The 18,263-nt window shown below is 37.9% G+C and overlaps 1 protein-coding gene across 3 annotated transcripts in view; it reads left to right on the forward strand.

Moving 5' to 3' along the window:
- Positions 1-10,229, forward strand: part of SCYL2 (SCY1 like pseudokinase 2) — a 37,223-nt gene extending 26,994 nt beyond the window's left edge. Inside the window, exons 14-19 of one of the 3 annotated variants that reach the window (XM_039570353.1) lie at positions 816-934; positions 1,584-1,684; positions 2,239-2,305; positions 2,430-2,516; positions 3,632-3,751; positions 4,343-10,229. In XM_039570353.1, coding sequence (XP_039426287.1) covers positions 816-934; positions 1,584-1,684; positions 2,239-2,305; positions 2,430-2,516; positions 3,632-3,751; positions 4,343-4,990 — 1,142 coding nt within the window. In that variant the 3' untranslated portion in view covers positions 4,991-10,229. The remainder of the gene's footprint in view (positions 1-815; positions 935-1,583; positions 1,685-2,238; positions 2,306-2,429; positions 2,517-3,631; positions 3,752-4,342) is intronic. The other 2 variants (XM_039570354.1, XM_039570355.1) reach the window with 2 other exon arrangements.
- The last annotated feature ends 8,034 nt before the right edge of the window (positions 10,230-18,263 follow it).

Consider the following 18,263-nt stretch of genomic DNA (forward strand, 5'->3'; position numbering starts at 1 on the left):
TTTGCTTTGTGTTAATCCTGAATTCTACTCAGATACAGTGAGTAAGTGAATCCTAAGTTGGAAATGATGGGCTGAAACAGTTTTATATACTCAGGCTCTCCCTTCTTCCAGAATCGTAATACCATCCTTTATCTTCTTTGTCTTGGTAACTACCATAGAGGAAAGCTGCTGTGTCTTTTATGCTCATATGTTCAGTGTTTGCCACCAGAGCTGGACTATTTAAGCAGAGGACTCTTCCTGTTAGAAACACTACAGAACGTGTGGGCTTAACACTGGGTCTCTCACGCCTGTCAGGATTCTTTTTTCAGTGATCTTAAAACAGATAAAGATTATGCATGAGTTCTGATCCTACATGTAACCCAGCCCCGACCTTCTAGGTAATAGTGTTTGTAAATGAGAGCAGGATGATAGTTAATCCTAGCTACTTGTGCCAGGAGAGAACACATCCTTAGTTAATGTAGCTTGATTTCTCAAGTGGCGGTGTGTTAGTTTGTGGTAACTCACTTGCACATGATCTGTCAAAGATGTATATTCTCAGATAATTGGCCAGAACAATACATTGACTAATACCAGGTTTCACAACTGCAAAATATGACTTTGGACATCCTCTTGTTCTGAACTGTAGCAAAGCCTCTTGCTGTTTGTTGTGGATCAGTAGTTAGCCTTTCTGATTCTCTTGGTCATGTTTGTCCCTGCTTGCACACAAACACAGTGATTGTTCAGATGATCAATACATATATGAGTGTGCTACTTTGGGTTTGTTCACATTGTTTACTGAACTTAACAATTTTTGCTATTTTGATGTTATGTGTTAGGTATTTACAAATGCACATTTACTCACAAGAAGTTGGGAATTACCAAAGAACAGCTTGCAGGAAAAGTATTGCCCCATCTGATTCCTCTTAGTATTGAGAACAATCTTAATCTCAATCAGGTAGGAACATGGCTGTTTTCCATGCTTTTACTTGACAGTTATCAGAGAATAAATTTAAACTGTTGTCATAAAAAATTCGTACATTACTGCATGTTTGTGTCTGTTGTAAAAACAAACCCACTACAGTATTGTTTGTTTTTACAACAGACACAGACATACCAAAACCCTTCCCAGGTTTACTATATTTGTGTGTTTGAAGCTTGTTATTTTTCAGTGTATTTACCTGATCTGGTGTAAAATTTAAAAATTAATACTTTCACCTTCCAAATGTCCTGCAAAAGCAGTTAGCTACTGACATGATAAGTATTCAAATAAAATGCTATATTGCTATGAAATACTGGAAAAGGGAATAGTAGGTTGATTTGTTTGTTTGAAAATCAATCTGGTAATACTCATATGTGGGGGGTTTGTCTGCATTGCCCCATTTCAATTTTTTTTTACTGGCCTGTATTTTTCCCTGTTTCAGTGTGCACTCTGCTTGTAGTTTTGTATGTAATGCACGATAATGAAGGTCAATTGTAAGTTATTTAAAAATCTGCACTTTATCTGACATTATGTATTGTAGGTTTATGAGGTATTATCTGCTAAGTTACACCTATTTGAATTCCATTGCTACAAAACCCAAACTTCTTACATATTTCTTTTCCAGTTCAATTCTTTCATTTGTGTTATAAAAGATATGCTCAACAGATTGGAAGCAGAGCATAAAACGAAACTTGAGCAACTTCATGTCATGCAAGAGCAACAGAAGTAAGTGTTAATGTTTATACTGGAGAAGTAGTAATTTTTTGGCAAGTGTTAGAAAACTCTAGCCATATCATTAAAAAAATTAGGTTATTCTAAGTTCAGTAGTTGAGAATTACCTCAAATAAGCACAGTTGTCAGAATATTTGCTTCTATGTGCTAAATTGCTTTCCTGTAGTTGCTGAGAAATAATACGTACCAGAGAAACATAAACATCGCAGCCTTTTAGAAGGCTGTGATTTTTTAAAAGTATTTGGAGCTATTTTATGGAGTTTGATATGAGGTGAGATTTCAGAGGCAAAATAATTTGGGATATCTGAAATCTGGGTTACCCTGCTCAAAGGGAGAAATAAAGACCAAGAGAAATGATTAGGAAGTGTTTACTATTTATCATAGGAACATTTGCCAGTCTCCTGAAGGCATTATATAAAAGTGGTGGTGCTCTCCTAATGCGGTTTTTTGGTATTATTTAAATGCAGAAGAATGATCTGCATTGTTAGATCAGTGCTGTGGATGTGATTACAAAGTTGTCTTTTTGTAATACACTCTGCACTATGTAGATCCTTGGATATAGCCAACCAAATGAGTGTCTCTGAAGAGGCAAGATCTAGCAGTACAGGCAATCAGGTAAGCAGTAATATGTAACTTACACATAGAACATCGAAATTTAAAATTATCTAGTCGATATTTACAAAGCCTTAAATTACAGTATTTCAGGTAATGAAAGTTTTTTTTCTTTGACCTTAAACAGATTGACAAGGTATTCAATAATGGAACTGACCTTCTAACTAGTGGATCTGATAGTAAAGAGAATGAGATTTCATCAATACAGAGAAAGGTGTGCTTTACTTTATTTTGTAATTCTTTTTTGTCCATATGTCTAATACAAGGTTGTATTAGATAGGGTTGCAGAAAAACAATGCATGTAAATATGTACCATACTTAAAGCTTTAGTAAAGAAACTAACTGCTTTTATATAGCACACCACTGCACAGTCATGTGAGAAGGTCCATGAAAAATGTTCAAATCATATCCTTTGATTTCCATGTGAGCCTTTCCTTGAAAATAGCTTTGTACATAGTAGGCAGCAATTAGGATTATAAATTTGTGGTCATTTTCTTTCTCCTTAAGTATAGATTTAAATGAGACTAAAACTTCACCACTGGATTTATTGCAAAACAAAATAGGGGTCCTTATGATAAAATGACAAAGAGAAATGAAGATAAAATGTAGAATTTTAAGTTGTAGCGGAGACTGACTTTCCCTGTACCTTTCAAAGTTAAGTGAAAACAGTCAATTTGGGGTTAAATACAAGAAGCAAAGGAAAAACACGGCATAACAGAATACAAGCTTTAACTACTGTGAAATTATTTTCATGCTAATAATTATGGAAATGGCTCCCCAGAATCTACATATTTTATCATTTCTCTTTCTAGTTATCTGAATCCTCTCACTAATTTTAGACTAAGGGGGAATGATTAAATTATTTTATCCTTCATTATTATCAAAAATAGAGTTAAAATCCTCAAAAGACTCTTGAGCAGTTTTAAATTTAAATTCCCTTTTCAGCTCCATGGTCAGTTGCATTTCTGTATCAAGTTAGTAACCATATAAAAACAAAAACTGAGAAGAATGCTTTTTCTTATTCCCAATATTAAGGAAACAACGCTAAAGTGGTTTTGTTGATATATCTCTTCTATTTGAGATCTGCCCAAATTTCTCATTGTGCTACTTTTAGTATTGTATATATTTGCTTTAAGTACTTTCTAGCAATATGGTAAATATTATAATAGATTTTGCTTATTGGCTTTCTCTTTTGTGTAAATAATTGTATTGTTCACCACATATTACTGAAACGAGCGTGCTATTATGAAATAAAAATATGAATGTACAGAATACGTATGAAAGAATAACCATTTTGAGCAACTTATTATCTCTATTTTCCCTTTTAAGGCCTCACTTACACTGGAAGAGAAGCAGAAGTTAGCTAAAGAACAAGAACAGGCACAGAAACTGAAAAGCCAGCAACCTCTTAAGCCCCAAACAACTACAGTAACCCCTCCAGTGAAGCAGGTGAGAGAGAACGAACAACTGCACTGTTTCCATTGGAACTCTGATGCCTTTTCAAGGGCTATATGCATTTAGCATTTCTTCCTCCTGTGAGTCACTTTTGCTTTCTCTGGTGGTACAGTGGCACAGCTGAGAAAAGCTAAATGAAATTTTCATGTGCCATCCATTTGCATAGTTAGCACTATTCCCCACTTTTTAAATTCCTAGAGTTTCCAAGGGTGTCATTATTATCAGAGGGTTATCATTCTAGATAAGGAAAGGACATATTAAGAAAGGTATTTCTCTGAAGAGTTTATTAAGTAAATAAATGAAGGATTTGGGGATAGGAATGGGGCATTTAAGCAAGTAGTCACAGTAGTACTTTTTGTGTAGTCTTAGATGTCAAATTAAAGCTGCCTAACAATTAGTTCTAAGCAGCAATGCACAAAAATAATCCAATCTCTCTTGTGTATTATTACATTTCATGCCCAATTCCATGCAGTGAATTCTAATTTCTGAAAACTTAATGCCAGGTCTGCAGGAGTAATGATAAAATACTGTTGCTAGAATGTCTTTACAGGGAAAACATTTAACTGCATTTTATGTGTTTTGCAGACAAAAGACTTGACAGATACCTTGATAGATAATATGTCATCTTTGAGTAGCCGTCCTATCAACCAAGCTCAAGTTGCATCTTCAAACAGCTTCTCTTCTGTTCCTTCTATGGGTGTTGGAATGGGATTTTCATCACCTATTGACAACACAAAACGAAATATGACAAACGGACTAAACACAAATATGGGGTTTCAGACTGCTGGATTCACTATGGGAGCAGGTCTTGCCACTCAGAATTTCTTCAGTGGTCCAAGTGCAGGAGCAACCAAGATGAACATTGTACCACCTGCCAATATGCCAAATTACAGTCCTATGAATGCTGCATCTGCAATCTCTCCACTGACACAACAAAACAGACCCCCAGATATGTCTGCTTTAGATAATCTTTTTGGTCCTCAAAAACCCAAAGTTAGCATGAAACAGTTGGCTCAGCAGAAATCAAGCCAGTGGGTTAATCAGTTTGTGCCACCTCCAGGGTCCCCGAACACGAGCAATACAGCCTTGGGACCACAGATGAACATGATAGGACAGTCGGGCTTTGGCATACAGGGTAATCCTTTCTTTTCTCCTCAGAACTTCGCACAACCAGCAGACACAATGACAAACAGCAGTTCAGCTAGCAATGACTTAAAAGATCTTTTTGGGTAAAATGTTTTGTTCTCTTCTTTCAAAGATTGATGAAATTTGGATCATGGGTAAGCTGATTAACATCTTGTTTTGATTAGTAAAAGCATGACTCGGGGAAACTTTCAACCCAGCAAAGTAATGACTTTTGGACAGGAAAAAAGGCTGATGTTGCATTCACCTGGTACTGCAGTGGAATTGTGTAAGTGCAAAGTCATCTTACATGCTAAAGGTCTTTTGTCTCTTTACCAACATGAGAGTACTGAAGGTAGGATGCATATATTCAACTGAAAAAGAAGTATATCAAAATTATTCATAGGTGAACTCAGTCAACTCCTATGAAATTTCCTACAAAATTTTGTTTCTTAAGTTAAGCAAAAATACTTAGGGGATAATGATGCTAGTGGATGCAAACCTAGAGAATTATTTGTATTGCCTGGATTTGAAACAAGCTGTCATTTTGCCCTATGACAGTTTGCGAAAATTCTTACGCTGGCCCAAAACTTTTGATAGCCGAATTACACAGAGAGAGCTCTAACCGATAAGTGGGGGCAAGACTAAGAAGGGAGCATATTTTGACTTCCTTCTCTCATGTAAGCTAATGTAATGAATGTGGTAGTAAACTGTAACAAGATTCGTAAGGCATAAGGAGTTGTTCTAAAATGTGGTTCAGGTTTGGAACAGAGTAAGAACACTGCTTCAAAGGTCATGCTGGATTACAATCTCTTTTAAAATGCCAGATCCTTGTTAGAAGCCCCATAGCAAAAGCAACATACCACTTAAGCCGGATTTTAAAATACATGTGGTGATTTCATCACGTTTACTATATATTCCATTGTTTTGGCTAATATGATACTGCTTCTAACAGATGTGTAAAAAGAATAATTGTAGTTATGAAACTTCACAAAATGAATGTAAATGTAAAATTCACATGTTGACTGCCCCAGCTGTGTAACTAAACACACGTTATATAGTTATACAGAAATATCTTGAATTAATAAATAATTTTGGGCTCAATTGAGAAGATTAAAAAGGATGGCTATATACAAGTTGCACAGGGTTGTGTGAAAAAGCAGACTGCCATAAATTGCCTTGACTAGAGTGAACTATTTCATTTTAATTTTGTTTTAAATCAAGTCCTTATGAAGGATAGATTGACATTAAGTGATTTCTTAAATACGGATTTGTAAGCTCTAGAATATATGATAAATTCACAGGTATTTCAGATCCTTTTTATTGTATTACTCTAAATTCAATAAAGGTCTCAAGAAATCCAAGTAGTAGTTTCTTCTACTTCCCAGAAGGTGTATGTTCAGCTTGCCCATGATGGAATCTCTGCTCTGTCAGATACTACTGTTGGGTTTTAACTTTTTTTTCCTAAGAATTTCGAGAGCTTTCTTAACTAATATTTTGAAGACTGTAAATGGTTATTTTGAGAAGGAAAGAACTAGTTAACCTTTTTTACGGAAAGCCTACCTGCTTTATTTTTCAAAGCCTTTCACTGAAGAAACTCTTCTTTCATTTGCTGCTTAAGAAACCAAAGGGCCTTATGCTGTAAATATGACTTGTATTTTGTTATACTTCCACAGTTCTAAGCAGTTATAGCATTAAGCATATTTCTTAAAGAATCCTTTATGTATTATAGCTGCTGTGTTAGTCCTGTTATTTTAAAATACTTGGGACCAATGAATTTGTGGTCTAGAAAACAATACCTAACATATTGTGATGCTTATGTGCTGTTAATATTTGTGGTAAGCATTGTAGGTTATGTTAAAATACCTGTGTAAATTTAAATTCAAAACTAGAACTGTTGAACTATTTAAGTTCATTTATGGTGGCTGGCACTCTATACTCTTAATTAATGTTGTCTTTTATGTCAACTCCTGAAAGCTGTGTTTTGTTAGGGTAACCTAAGGCAAGCCTTTGAAGAATTACTTGAATCTGTATTCCTCTAAATTTTTTGGAGAATAAGTTTATATTAAAAGCAGCATCTCATAGGACTCTACAATGTATTAAATTAATACATCTATGGCAAGGGCAGTCGTAAAAGTCAGTGTCCTGATCTGGGGTTTCAGTCACTGGTCTCTCTGGACTGGGGGCTTTTCAGAACTGGATTTAGTTTAACCTATTGCAGGGAAAGTTAAGTGAAAAAAATTGATCTGATTTCATATACTAGACCTCCTAAACTGTGTGGTTTGGGGTATGTGCTTTTGGCATGGGCTGTATGAGAATATAATCTATTTTGTAAGAACAAAGTAAAAAAAAACCCTACAGATTCAAATTAAAAGTGGCTCTTTGATGAAGTGGTAATGCAATGGAATAAGCTCTTTATCTGACTCAAGCAATAGGACATTTTTCCATTTATATTAGAGAACATAATTTCGATTTCTCTTGTTTGCTGCAATTTTCAGAATGCCCAGAGTAGAAGAACAACAAAGAAAACTGAAAAGGGTGCTTATAAAACTTCTAACAAAATCTTCCAGGTTTTTAAAAACTTAAAAAAACCAAACTGTAGTTAAAATTAGCAACTCCAATCCCCCTTCCATGTTGATGCTTCCTGCTTAGTGTGTCAGGAAACTCAGTGTGTGTGAAGTTCTCTAATTATTTCTTCTTAACATAAAGGAAAGAGGACTTGCAAGAGGTAAGTCACCATGGCCACGTGCCCCTTGGCTCCTGCTACAATAGTTTTTCTTTAGGAAGCCTTGTCCAATTGAGTTCTCCACTTACAAGTCATCATTGTGAGGCCCTGCAAGAGGCTGGAAGAGTTGTGGCCAGAGTGAATTGTTTGAGAGCAGCGATTGTGCTTCACATCCAAGTTTTTTTTTGAGAAGGAGGAAGGTGAAGGGACAGTGTTACAAAATGTGGGTGTTGCGGGAGCCTCCTGCATCTGAACTTGGATGGAAAGCGGTGTTACACCTAGCTTGGCCTGAAGCAGAGGGTCTCATGCAAAGTAAAATGGAGAACACAGGTTTGAAATTGGTACCTGATTAAGAAACTACAAATGCTGTTAATGAAATAGTAACCTGGTAAAAAAGTTGTTCTTCTTTACAATGCCTTGAGCAAGACTGCAAGACTGTAAATTGCACTAAATTTCTGCCCTTTGTATTCAACCTAATTTAAAGGAAAAAATGTGGGAGCACCCACTGTGTTCACCCACTGTGAGCGTATCTTCATTCTACTGTGGAAATGAGAACAGGGTCTGCACTGAAGTGCCCAGCCCACCTAGTTTACATTCATTTGTAAAGGAGGGGGTAAAGGGAAGGGAGTAAGTTCCTATTCTTTAAGTGATTCATCTATATTATATTTAGTACAAAAGGAGAAGCTAAGTGAAAATAGCTGCACATCTTAAATACATCAGCTGTGCTTTGCCGGCTCTGCTGTATGCTAAATGAACATGACTGCACCAAGACAGAAGTGTTTTCCATATTAGGGCTCTTGGTTCCATTTGGGTTAAAATAGGAAAGCCGCTGAAGTATCCTCTCAAAACTCAGTCACAGAAAGCAAACTAATCCTGTCAGAGGGAAGGATTGTATTAGAGGCTTGAAAAACCTCCGTTTGGGCTGATGCAGAACCTTAAAACTACTAAGTTTCAGATTAGCTTAGAAACCTGTGATTCTGACTCTTGAGAGAAGCTGGGAGTGAAATGGCATAGGTGTCACTGGAGGAGGGAACAAATCTTCTGTTCCTTTTCATCACACAGGTGGTGTGAATAAGGAACAGAACAGGCCTTGGAAGCTGCTTATGCAGGAGGGCAGCACTACCAGAGGAGTCTCTTGAAATGTAATGGAATCCACCAATTATTTGGGAGATGGGGAGAGAAATTTTACTGGGAACATGGGTAGAGTGCCCTGGTTTGTTTTAATGAAGATACAATGTTCTCCTCACTGTGAATAAGAAATGTTGTGGGAAAGCTGTGGCCTTACACAGGTGTTGAGTACTCCCAAGTAAAAGGCTGAATTTTTGGATGTGTAGGTGCACAACATTTCAAGCCTTATTCTTTAAAACTTTCCTTTTCTGTTTTGTTTTTTTAGCTACAACTGGTTCACATTTATGTGAAACCGTAACAAATACCCTGATGGCCTTTTAAAGAAAAATGTATGTTGACTTCTGTATTATAACCTCTGTTGTTATGTTACCTGTATCTGTAGATACATAAGTGTGATTATATTATAGATTATAGGATTTTTGGATTTTTCAGTTCAACTGCACCAAAAAAACAGAGACTAAATGAGAAGTTAGATTTGAATCAAATTCCATAAAACTTCCATGCAGGCTAAGAATGACATGATACTTGTGTTATCTGTTATAAATATACATGCTTAGTCTGCCTACATCTGTGTGACTTGAGCAGAAAAGGAAAGTTTTTAAAACATAAGTTTATGAACACTGGATCTTGCATTACAGTAAAGGTTTTGGACTTTAGAGTGACCTTTGTGTATTGATTAGGGGCTTTTTATTGGGGCTGGGTGGGATATTGCTGATTTGTGCCATTTCCAACAAAAGAAGAATAGGGAGGGGGAGTACAGAAAAAAAAAGTACCCTGTTGTATATGTAACCCTTTTTTTTTCTTTGTTAAGAGATATGCTGCATTTTATATATTCATTGTGAACTTTTCCTTTGAAATAGCTGTGAGAAAACCTATCTGGAGAATTTCAGATGAGTTAGCTGATTTTCAAGTGAGGTTCTGACTTGTACCTTACCTTCCATTAGGTTTTGACTGCTTTGCAAGGAAATTACACAAGGCAGTAAAACCTTGGATTCGTACACCAAATCCTCTTGCCATTAAGGCCTCACCCTTGTATCAACATTACAAACAAGCCCCGAAGTTGTACTGTCTTTAAGTTTTCTGAAACAGGTCTAACTGCTGTACAGATTCCTGAGATGAAGCTGTAAATCAAAATGTGTTATAGTGAACTCAGGCCTTGAGCAAAATATTTAATACTTGTTTATTTGTCTAATTGTACAGTCTCTGTATTAGTGGCAGATTTATGTTCTGATTGTAAAACATTAAAATTCTCATGAGATTTATAAAATGATATTGTTGTGTCAGCTGTGATTCATAAATAGAACTGTCATAGCATGGCATCAGTGTATATCTGGTTTATTGGACAGCTCTTCAAAACCAAAATTATTCTCATATCAACTTTTAGATCAGTTACTTTGAAGCTATGTAAAAGGTACAGTGACAGTTTTGAGAAATACACACTACTTTGTATTCTGAATTAGGTTGCCTATGGAAATAAATGAACTTTTCATATTTTCACGTTGGAAGATATTTTTATTGAAAATTGTCATTAAATTAACTAATAGTAACTTCTGTAGAAAACTCTTTCCCTGTACATTTTGTTTGAAATACATTATCCTACATACTTTCATGTTCGTTTCTTAGAGATTGCTGTCCAGACATTTGTAAAATGTCATCGATACTGCTTTCATGCAATGGATAAAAGTTCTGGGGGAAAGCTGCCACGCTAGATGCCTCTAAAATTATCATTTACTTTTTCTAAGCCCACGCTGGGATTCTGATGATACATAGTGATCTCAGTTTGCGTTTTCACAGCTCATTGACCCAGAAACCAACCCTTTCTCTAAACCCGATTTTCAAGATACACTGCTTTGTAAGGTTAGAGTTTGCCAGCACTCCGAAGGAATGTGGTTCTCAGCTTTTAATATGGTACAAATTCTTCAAGTACAAGACATCTGGCTTCTGATCTGCTTAGAAGCATCATTGTTGGCCGGAGATGGTATGGGAGAAGAGAGTAGAACAAAAAGATAGATTCGGTGAAAATGGAAAAGTAGCGCCAGGTGGCTTCAATTCTCTCTTCATTTTCACTTGCTGAGGATGGCAGCAGACCCGTTCCTTCCACAGCTGTATCCATCAAGTGAGCACAGTCCTGTCATACGCCAGCCCCCTGCTGAGAAAATGCCCGCCTTAATTTGCTCAGCTAATCACAGTCCTGATCTGACTGCTATGTCCTTCACCTTGGAAATGTTCTCTTTGTCTCTCCATGTCTGGATATTGGTAGGATCCTAACTTCTACCCGTTTCTTAAGCAAGAAGGTTTCAAGTGCTGAAATCCAGATGTTCTGGGTTGGTTTGTTGTGGTGTAAAGTTGATGTTTTTATAAACTCTTTCATTAATTCAGATGGCATAAACCTTCAAGCAGGGAAAGCTGGAGATCTTTGCAGTTGTTTATTCTTTGCCTGGAATCCTTTGATATTGGCAGCTAATTGTGTTTCATCACTTAAATATCTCTAGTCTGACCTTTGGATTTGTTATACACCAGAACTTTAGGTTAATCTTTTTTATATCAGCATTTGTAAAGCTGTGTTATCAGCTGAAGACCGCTGCACTAGCTCAGTAGGTTGGAAAATGGCTCATAGAGTAACAAGGTGGATTCTGATTTCCTGTGCCAAACTGACAAAGCAGGAATTCAGTTTATAGTCTTATCCATGCACAAACCCAAGAGCAGCTAAATAATAATAAATACTAGTTATTCAAGCTCTAAAACAATTTACTAAGAATTCTAGGCATAAAATTTGAACTCTAGACTTCAAAAAAATTCTTTTTTTCCTCTGTAGGACACCTGCCTATGAACTGTACTGTTAGGCTCTATTGCAGTTTCTTCCTGCAAATTAAGGCAGTTGTGGATGTGAAATGATTGGAAACTTAGAAATGGTAGAAGTTTAGTGACCTACCTATACTTACCAATTTTCTAAGGTTGGAGGTTTTTATCCACCTTTTGCTTTTGCCATAATTATTATTTGGCCTTTTCTCATGGAATTTCTTAAAATGCTTCACTTTTTGCACAACATTCAAAAGACTAGGTTTTACACTCTCCTGCAATAATCATCTAAGGGATAATCAAAGAAGAACCTCCATTTTTAACAACATCAATGAAAATATTATCTTTTACCTGAGAACCAAGAGGTTTGGGAGCTGAAGTTGCATCACAGGCAAAGGCATGTAGGTTTAGTCTTTTAATTTATAGATGGTAAGAGATTTGACAGATTTAGTCACATCTGTTAGAACTTAAAATATTAATTTTAAACAAATATTTTGCTCGAAGAAAAGTTTATTTATCATTTTAAGCTGTCTCTATGTCATAATTTTTAAATGAGAAAAGGTTGCATGAAAGGTATTCTGGAGCTTATTTTATTCTAACATAAGTAAGCCCTAGCTGCAGTTGAGCATAAACTCAACTCTCCCTTCAAGTCTACTAGAGCATATATAGATTTTCATCTCTGTTTTTAAGATTGATGTGACTGCTCAGTCATCCTTCTCCCTCATTCCTTCTCAGCCCTTTGCAACTTCAAACCTGTTGCCCACTTTCAACCCTTGTTCAATGAAAGCGTTGTTAAAATACCAAAGATAAAGAATTAATGTAAGTTTTATGGTAACTGTTGCCTCATTAGACAGACTGACTTTGCACTTCAGGTGAGGGAAGGGCTGCAGAGATAGCTCTGGTTAGACACTAGAAAATTCACTTAAAGGAGAGCCCCCAGGAAGGCAGGTTTTATGAATTCTGATCTTCATGTAGTACTGAGTTTTATTTTCATATCCCACAGTTTTGGTTTCTAACAGTATTTAAAAGGAAAGAATTGTATCATTCACTTCTATCATTATGTTTTCTTTTAAAGAGTTCAGATCTAGGATTAGAGAAACACAATGAGCTACATGCTATAATTTGGTGAATCAATCACAACTATTCACGATTGGGTATCACCGCAGGTAGTTATTAATAGTATATTGTAAGTGTACTGCCTGGCATAGATAATCTGTTAAACATGGAAAGAAGACAATACCAAAGACCACTCCCCTTTTGAATGTATTTTTCTAGTAAGAAGAAAAGGGAAAACACAAATTTGAAGAGGTGGAATGATCTTTTAAATAACTTGTAACAAAAAGATTTCTAAAAACATCAAAGCAGTTCCTTACTGATAGTGACAGGCTGTGAAAGGTTATGAGATGTTAATTTCAAAATTATTTGTAAGATACAAGAAAACTGCCATAAGGTGTCACTATAACCCAAGGAACTTTCAAATACATTTCAAACATAATAGAAATGTTCTTGCCCAGCTACAAGACTCTCCTTATACAGCTTTGTGAAAGTAAAAATGGACTTACTTTTAATTAACAAACTATTCCTGTAGGCACAGAAATCATCATCAAGTGTATCTGTAATAGTGCAATGGTGTAGAAGCTCTGTCCTTTTTTCTTTTTGTGGAGAAACAGACATACTTCACATAGGAACTTTCCACATAGAAATGCTTTAAAAGCCCTCTTACAGTGTAAGGTAAGAAATGAGTACTTAATTAGCAGTTTTCAGTAAGGAAAATTATAAATAGGATTTCTTATTTCCATTATTATTTTATATGTTACATAGCATGCTAAGAACCACTATTTTTATTTTGTGTCCAACTGTGATCAAATGTCTTTCCTACTGGCAATCTGATCGGGAAGTAGAAGTGAGAAACTAAAGATGAATTTTTAACTATTTGGAATTAGTGCTGGTTTTGCTGCAGTTATCAGAGAAACAAACACAACATCTGAAAAATTGATTTGGGCTGACTCAACACAAAGCATTTAACCTGGCAGGAAAGTACTCAGTTCTCATATGTGGTAAAATAGAAACCAGGATTCTGAAGTCTTTGAGTCCCTCTTCATTTACGGCAGAAAATTGTAGATGTAAAGCCATAGGTTTCAAAATCTGAGGGACCAGATCGATCATTTACTCTAAACCCTTGTATAACAAGAGATCCCAGGTCACCTCTTCTATTTGACGTCAGATGCTGTAGATCTTGTCGGCTGAATTCCTACAGTACCCTCTTTTTTATGTAACGTTGCAATGACTTTTACAGGTGCCAATACAATAAGGGTCTCCAGTACACCAGACACTATACAAATACAAAGGAAGAATTGGCTTCAGCCCAAAGTTTCATGCGTAACAATAAAATATGTTTATCACCTGGGTGGACCTCTTAGGCACCACTTAAGGACATTGGTTTAGTGGTGGACTTGGCATTGGTGGGTTAACAGATGGACTCGATGATCTTAAAGGTCTTTTCCTGAAAGAATGATTTCATGATTCAATGAAAGCTACCACCCAATTTTTACCAAGGCCTTGTTCTTGGGCAAAGCACTGTCAAACTTAACAGTGCTGTGAACATTAAAGTCTGCCAACCCTAAGGCCTATGTGCAGATGAAACCAGTATTCATTATCTCTGCTTAATTACTTTGCTCCATTTGGAAGATATGGAGGCATTTAAAACTTTCAAAGAGGCTTAGTTTTGAAACATCAAAATGTTTTAATTCAATTTAATTTTAAGAAATCTTCAGTTAGGAAGAGAGGTCACTCAGGTTTTTCTAGCCTTTGAGCTCTTGGTGAGAGCTAAAAAGGCAAAGTTTTCTTGCGTTAATTAAAGAAGGTTCCTCCAGATAACAAGAGCAAGCTGTGGTCCAAAAATCATCTCACAAGCACCAGGGATGTGATCACATGGCCTTGAACTGAAAAGAAACTGATTAAAAATTCACAGTTATTCTCGTGTATTTCCACTGGAAGACCCCAGCAGCTTTTGGTTACTGTTAAGGCTGATTGCTCAGCACAATGTGAAGCATCTTTGTGTTAATTCAGCAGAAACGCCAAAAGGTTAAATTGACTTTCCCAGGATGTCAGTGTCAGGGTGTCAATTACTGTGATAATTAAACATTTGTAAAGAGTTCAAAATTTTATATTTTACAAGCATTAGGAGAAGTGGCTGCTTGCAAGACAATCGGCACATAAAATGTGTATGCTATCCAGTCTGCACTGAAACCAGTAGCAAAAATCTCTCTTAAATGTGGCAAAGTTTACCCCATCCATTATGTTGAGGAATCATAGGTAGGAGTAGCATAAAGATGTTTTTTCAAGGCTTTTCAACAAACGAAATAACTAAAAAATTTGACAGCCTCTAGGTGTACATTTACTAGAAACTACTCTTCCACATAAGTTATGTTTATTGCTAGTTCTGATATTTGCATGCTTGGTTTTCTTACTCTGAATCAAGCCCTGTGTCTGCAAGGCACAGCTATGGTTAGGAAGGCACATCTCCTGTATGTGCACTTGATCCGTTTCAAGTTTTCTTGCAACTCACTGTACTCTTGAACACCTGAGGTAATGATGGTATATGAGCCCACAGCAGCGGCTGTCTGCATGCTGGTTTAGGTCTATCTTGGGTCTAAAATACGGTTTTAACACACTTACTAGTGGTCTTTGGGGATAGGAGCCTGTAGTTTCAGTAGAATCTACAAGTTATGTGAGTTATATAGTTTTAATTTTGCAAAATATTTCTTTGCAAGTGTAGGCAAATGCTGTGTCTTCGACTTAGCCTCCAGCTTGCAAACAGCAGACTTACATGTATGTAATTCGCTGTGTTTTGAAAAGGTCTGAGATAGCAAAAGGAGGATCACAATGTGGTATAATTTCTGAAAAAGAAAATTAGGGCATAGGGTTAAATCAGGAAAGAAAAAAGTAGTAACAATGACAACTGGGTCCATAAGGGTTATCATATTAGGTCTTATCTAGGAAGAAAGAGTTCCTCAGCTGATGCTCCAAAATGTGTGCTGGGATTAGTCACCTAGGTATTGCCATGGCCTCACCCAGCTCATTCTTGTTGGGAATTGGGTAGTGCCCCTGTGGATGGTGCTCCAGCAGGAACAGGGCACTGCAAAGCTGGTGTGACAGTCTCTGCAGCAGTGTTTTGGAATCCAGGCACTTTGCTACTCTGTGAGCCTGAGGAGCAGGAAACAGAGAAGCAGCACTGCTCCTGTCGAGCTGCCTCCCCACAGAGATGCATGAGTAACATGCTTTCTTCAGACCTTAGAGAAAGAGTCAGTGAATTTCAAAAGGGGCTACTGCTGCAGCACTGCAGAAGTGCAGGCAGTGAAGGATTGCAAAGAGTAAAGACAAGGGAGAGAGGAAACCTGCTGTGAGAAATGTGTAATTCCGTTAATGGTGAGGCAGGTGGTATTGCTAATGAGAGACACCTACACCCACGAGGGGCAAGTACCCTGCCAGGGGCCAGCCAGGATATATCTCTGAGGGAGCTACTTGAATCAGTCCCAAATGAGTGAAGGACAGACTTCAGATATCTGTGCTAAATGCAACTAGAGAATATGTAGATAAGTGAACAAAGCACTAAATTTTAAGCATAACCCCTTTCTTGTATCTGCTCTGTGCTCTCTTTATCCAAACCGGGACCAGAAGCCCAGAAAGCATGGCAAGATAAAATCCTTTTTTCCACAGCTGCCGGGAAATATGGGTTTTGAATACCACTTTCCAACCTGAGGCTCAGTCTTCTAAAGTGAATTCCTTGCACTGAAGTTCACACCATTTCCAGTTTGGAGCTGGGTTCTTCCACAGTTTCAGGTGTTCAGCTGCCATAAGAGCATTCAGGAAACTATCTCAAACACCAGCAAATACATGTTTGTTTAAATGGAAGAAAATTTCATGATGTTGTTTCACATATATATATATTCCTAAACCCGTACATACCTCTGCTGTCTGGCAGTTGGCCTACTGGGGTTCATTATCTGTGTGCCTGGTGAAAATTGGAGAGGCTGCTTTAATGCACACGTGATTGTGTTGGGCCTTTCCATTGTGGTGACCTTGCTGCTTCGCCTGTTGGCACACCCCAGCAGTAAACCAGGGCTAGGGGTCTGGAGTGAGAAACCAGGAGGAATTTCTTCCTTTTGCTCAGTTTGGAGATGGCCAGATTCAAGCCTGAGCAGTGTGAGTAGGAGGAGGCAGAGGAGGAAGAGGAGGTGCAGCTGTTCCCAGGGCAGCAGGACAAGCTTCAGGGAGAGTTACTGGTTGCTCCTTGATTCGGCAGTGAGAGCAGTTGCTGTTCAACCCAACTAGACAGAAGTACACCCAGTGAACCCCTGCTAGAGGCATGTGGGTAGGTAGTGCTGAGATCTGGAGGTACCCATGCTCTAGATGCTTGCTATGGAAGGACTGTTCTGCAAGGACAAATGTGTTGGCCGTGCTGAGCCAACACTTCTCTACATCACATGAATTATTCAAAGTGGATAAAGAAACTCTAACCAGAGCTGCAACAAAAGAGACTGCAGCAAAGCCTAACTCTCAGCTCCTAAGTATGCTCCCTCCCTCTCTTCTCCCCTCCTGGTTCATACTAGGAATAAAGGATTTCAGTGAAAGGTGTTTGCCTGCCTCACATAACCCTGGGGAAATGTATTTTCCAACGTTGCCTACCTCAAAGTGGAGCTGGGACAATCCAGACATTTGGTGTTTGTGTTATGGAGACTTATAAAACCCAGAGACTGGGGAGGAATGTAGTGGTGGATGCATAGTCCTTGCGCTACTTTGGCCCAGATTTACATCCCACTCAAACCTACTCCTTCAGTTCAAACACCCAAATGAGGAGTTTTTAAGTGAAAAGAACACAGATCCAGTTCCTGTCTCTGGAGGAATTGCTTTCTGGCTTTCTTTTTTTCTCCTCTCTCTCTTTAGAGTCTGGATAGACCAAGCTCTGAACAGAAGTTAGGGCGAAAGTGTGGCCCCTGAGCCTGAAAGGATAAGGACAGTGTAGGGCAGGAGAGAGGGACCAGAGCCATGGCCACTGGCTCAGGGACACCAGGTGGCCTGTGGCAAAACAGGAGCGGGGGTTGGTGGGTGGGCAGCTGCCTGGCCTCCACATGGCAACTCTCAGCTGGGGACTTCCAGGGAAAATCAGTTCTTCTTGTGCTCGTGGCCTGATGAGGCACTGACAGGCTCTTAATTTAACTGTCCTTGTAGGAGCGAGGTAATGTGCCAAATTCAAAGCTCTCCATTTTCCTAGCCATCTACAAGGTTTCTGCCTTCCCCCTCACCTAAAGGGAGGGGCTGATAGAGAAGGGATATATTAAATTGTTTTGGGATTTTTGTTTGGTTGTTTGGTTGTTTTTCTTTGTTTGTTTTGTTTTGTTTTGTTTTTTCTTTTTTTTTTTTTGCTTGTTGTCCATATCCCAAATCCAATATCTGAGGCCTTGCCAAAAGCAGAAATTCTTCCTTTGACTCCAGCCAATGTGTAGGCATGATCAGTGGAGTGGTGGGCTGCATTTCCACAAGAGTTTTCATTAAGTACTTTCTGCCATGCTAGGAGAAGTGTGTTGTGGTCATGAAGTCACACCGAATTGGACTGCTTCACCTCTTTGACCCGCTCTGTGTTTTAAAAATGCAATGGATTTAATTTATGGCTGGTCTTCCATTGCATATTCAAACAGCATCGCACCAATGCACCTCCATGTCTGTCTGCCC

Source organism: Corvus cornix, chromosome 1A, assembly GCF_000738735.6.
Source record: "Corvus cornix cornix isolate S_Up_H32 chromosome 1A, ASM73873v5, whole genome shotgun sequence".
NCBI lineage: Eukaryota > Metazoa > Chordata > Aves > Passeriformes > Corvidae > Corvus > Corvus cornix.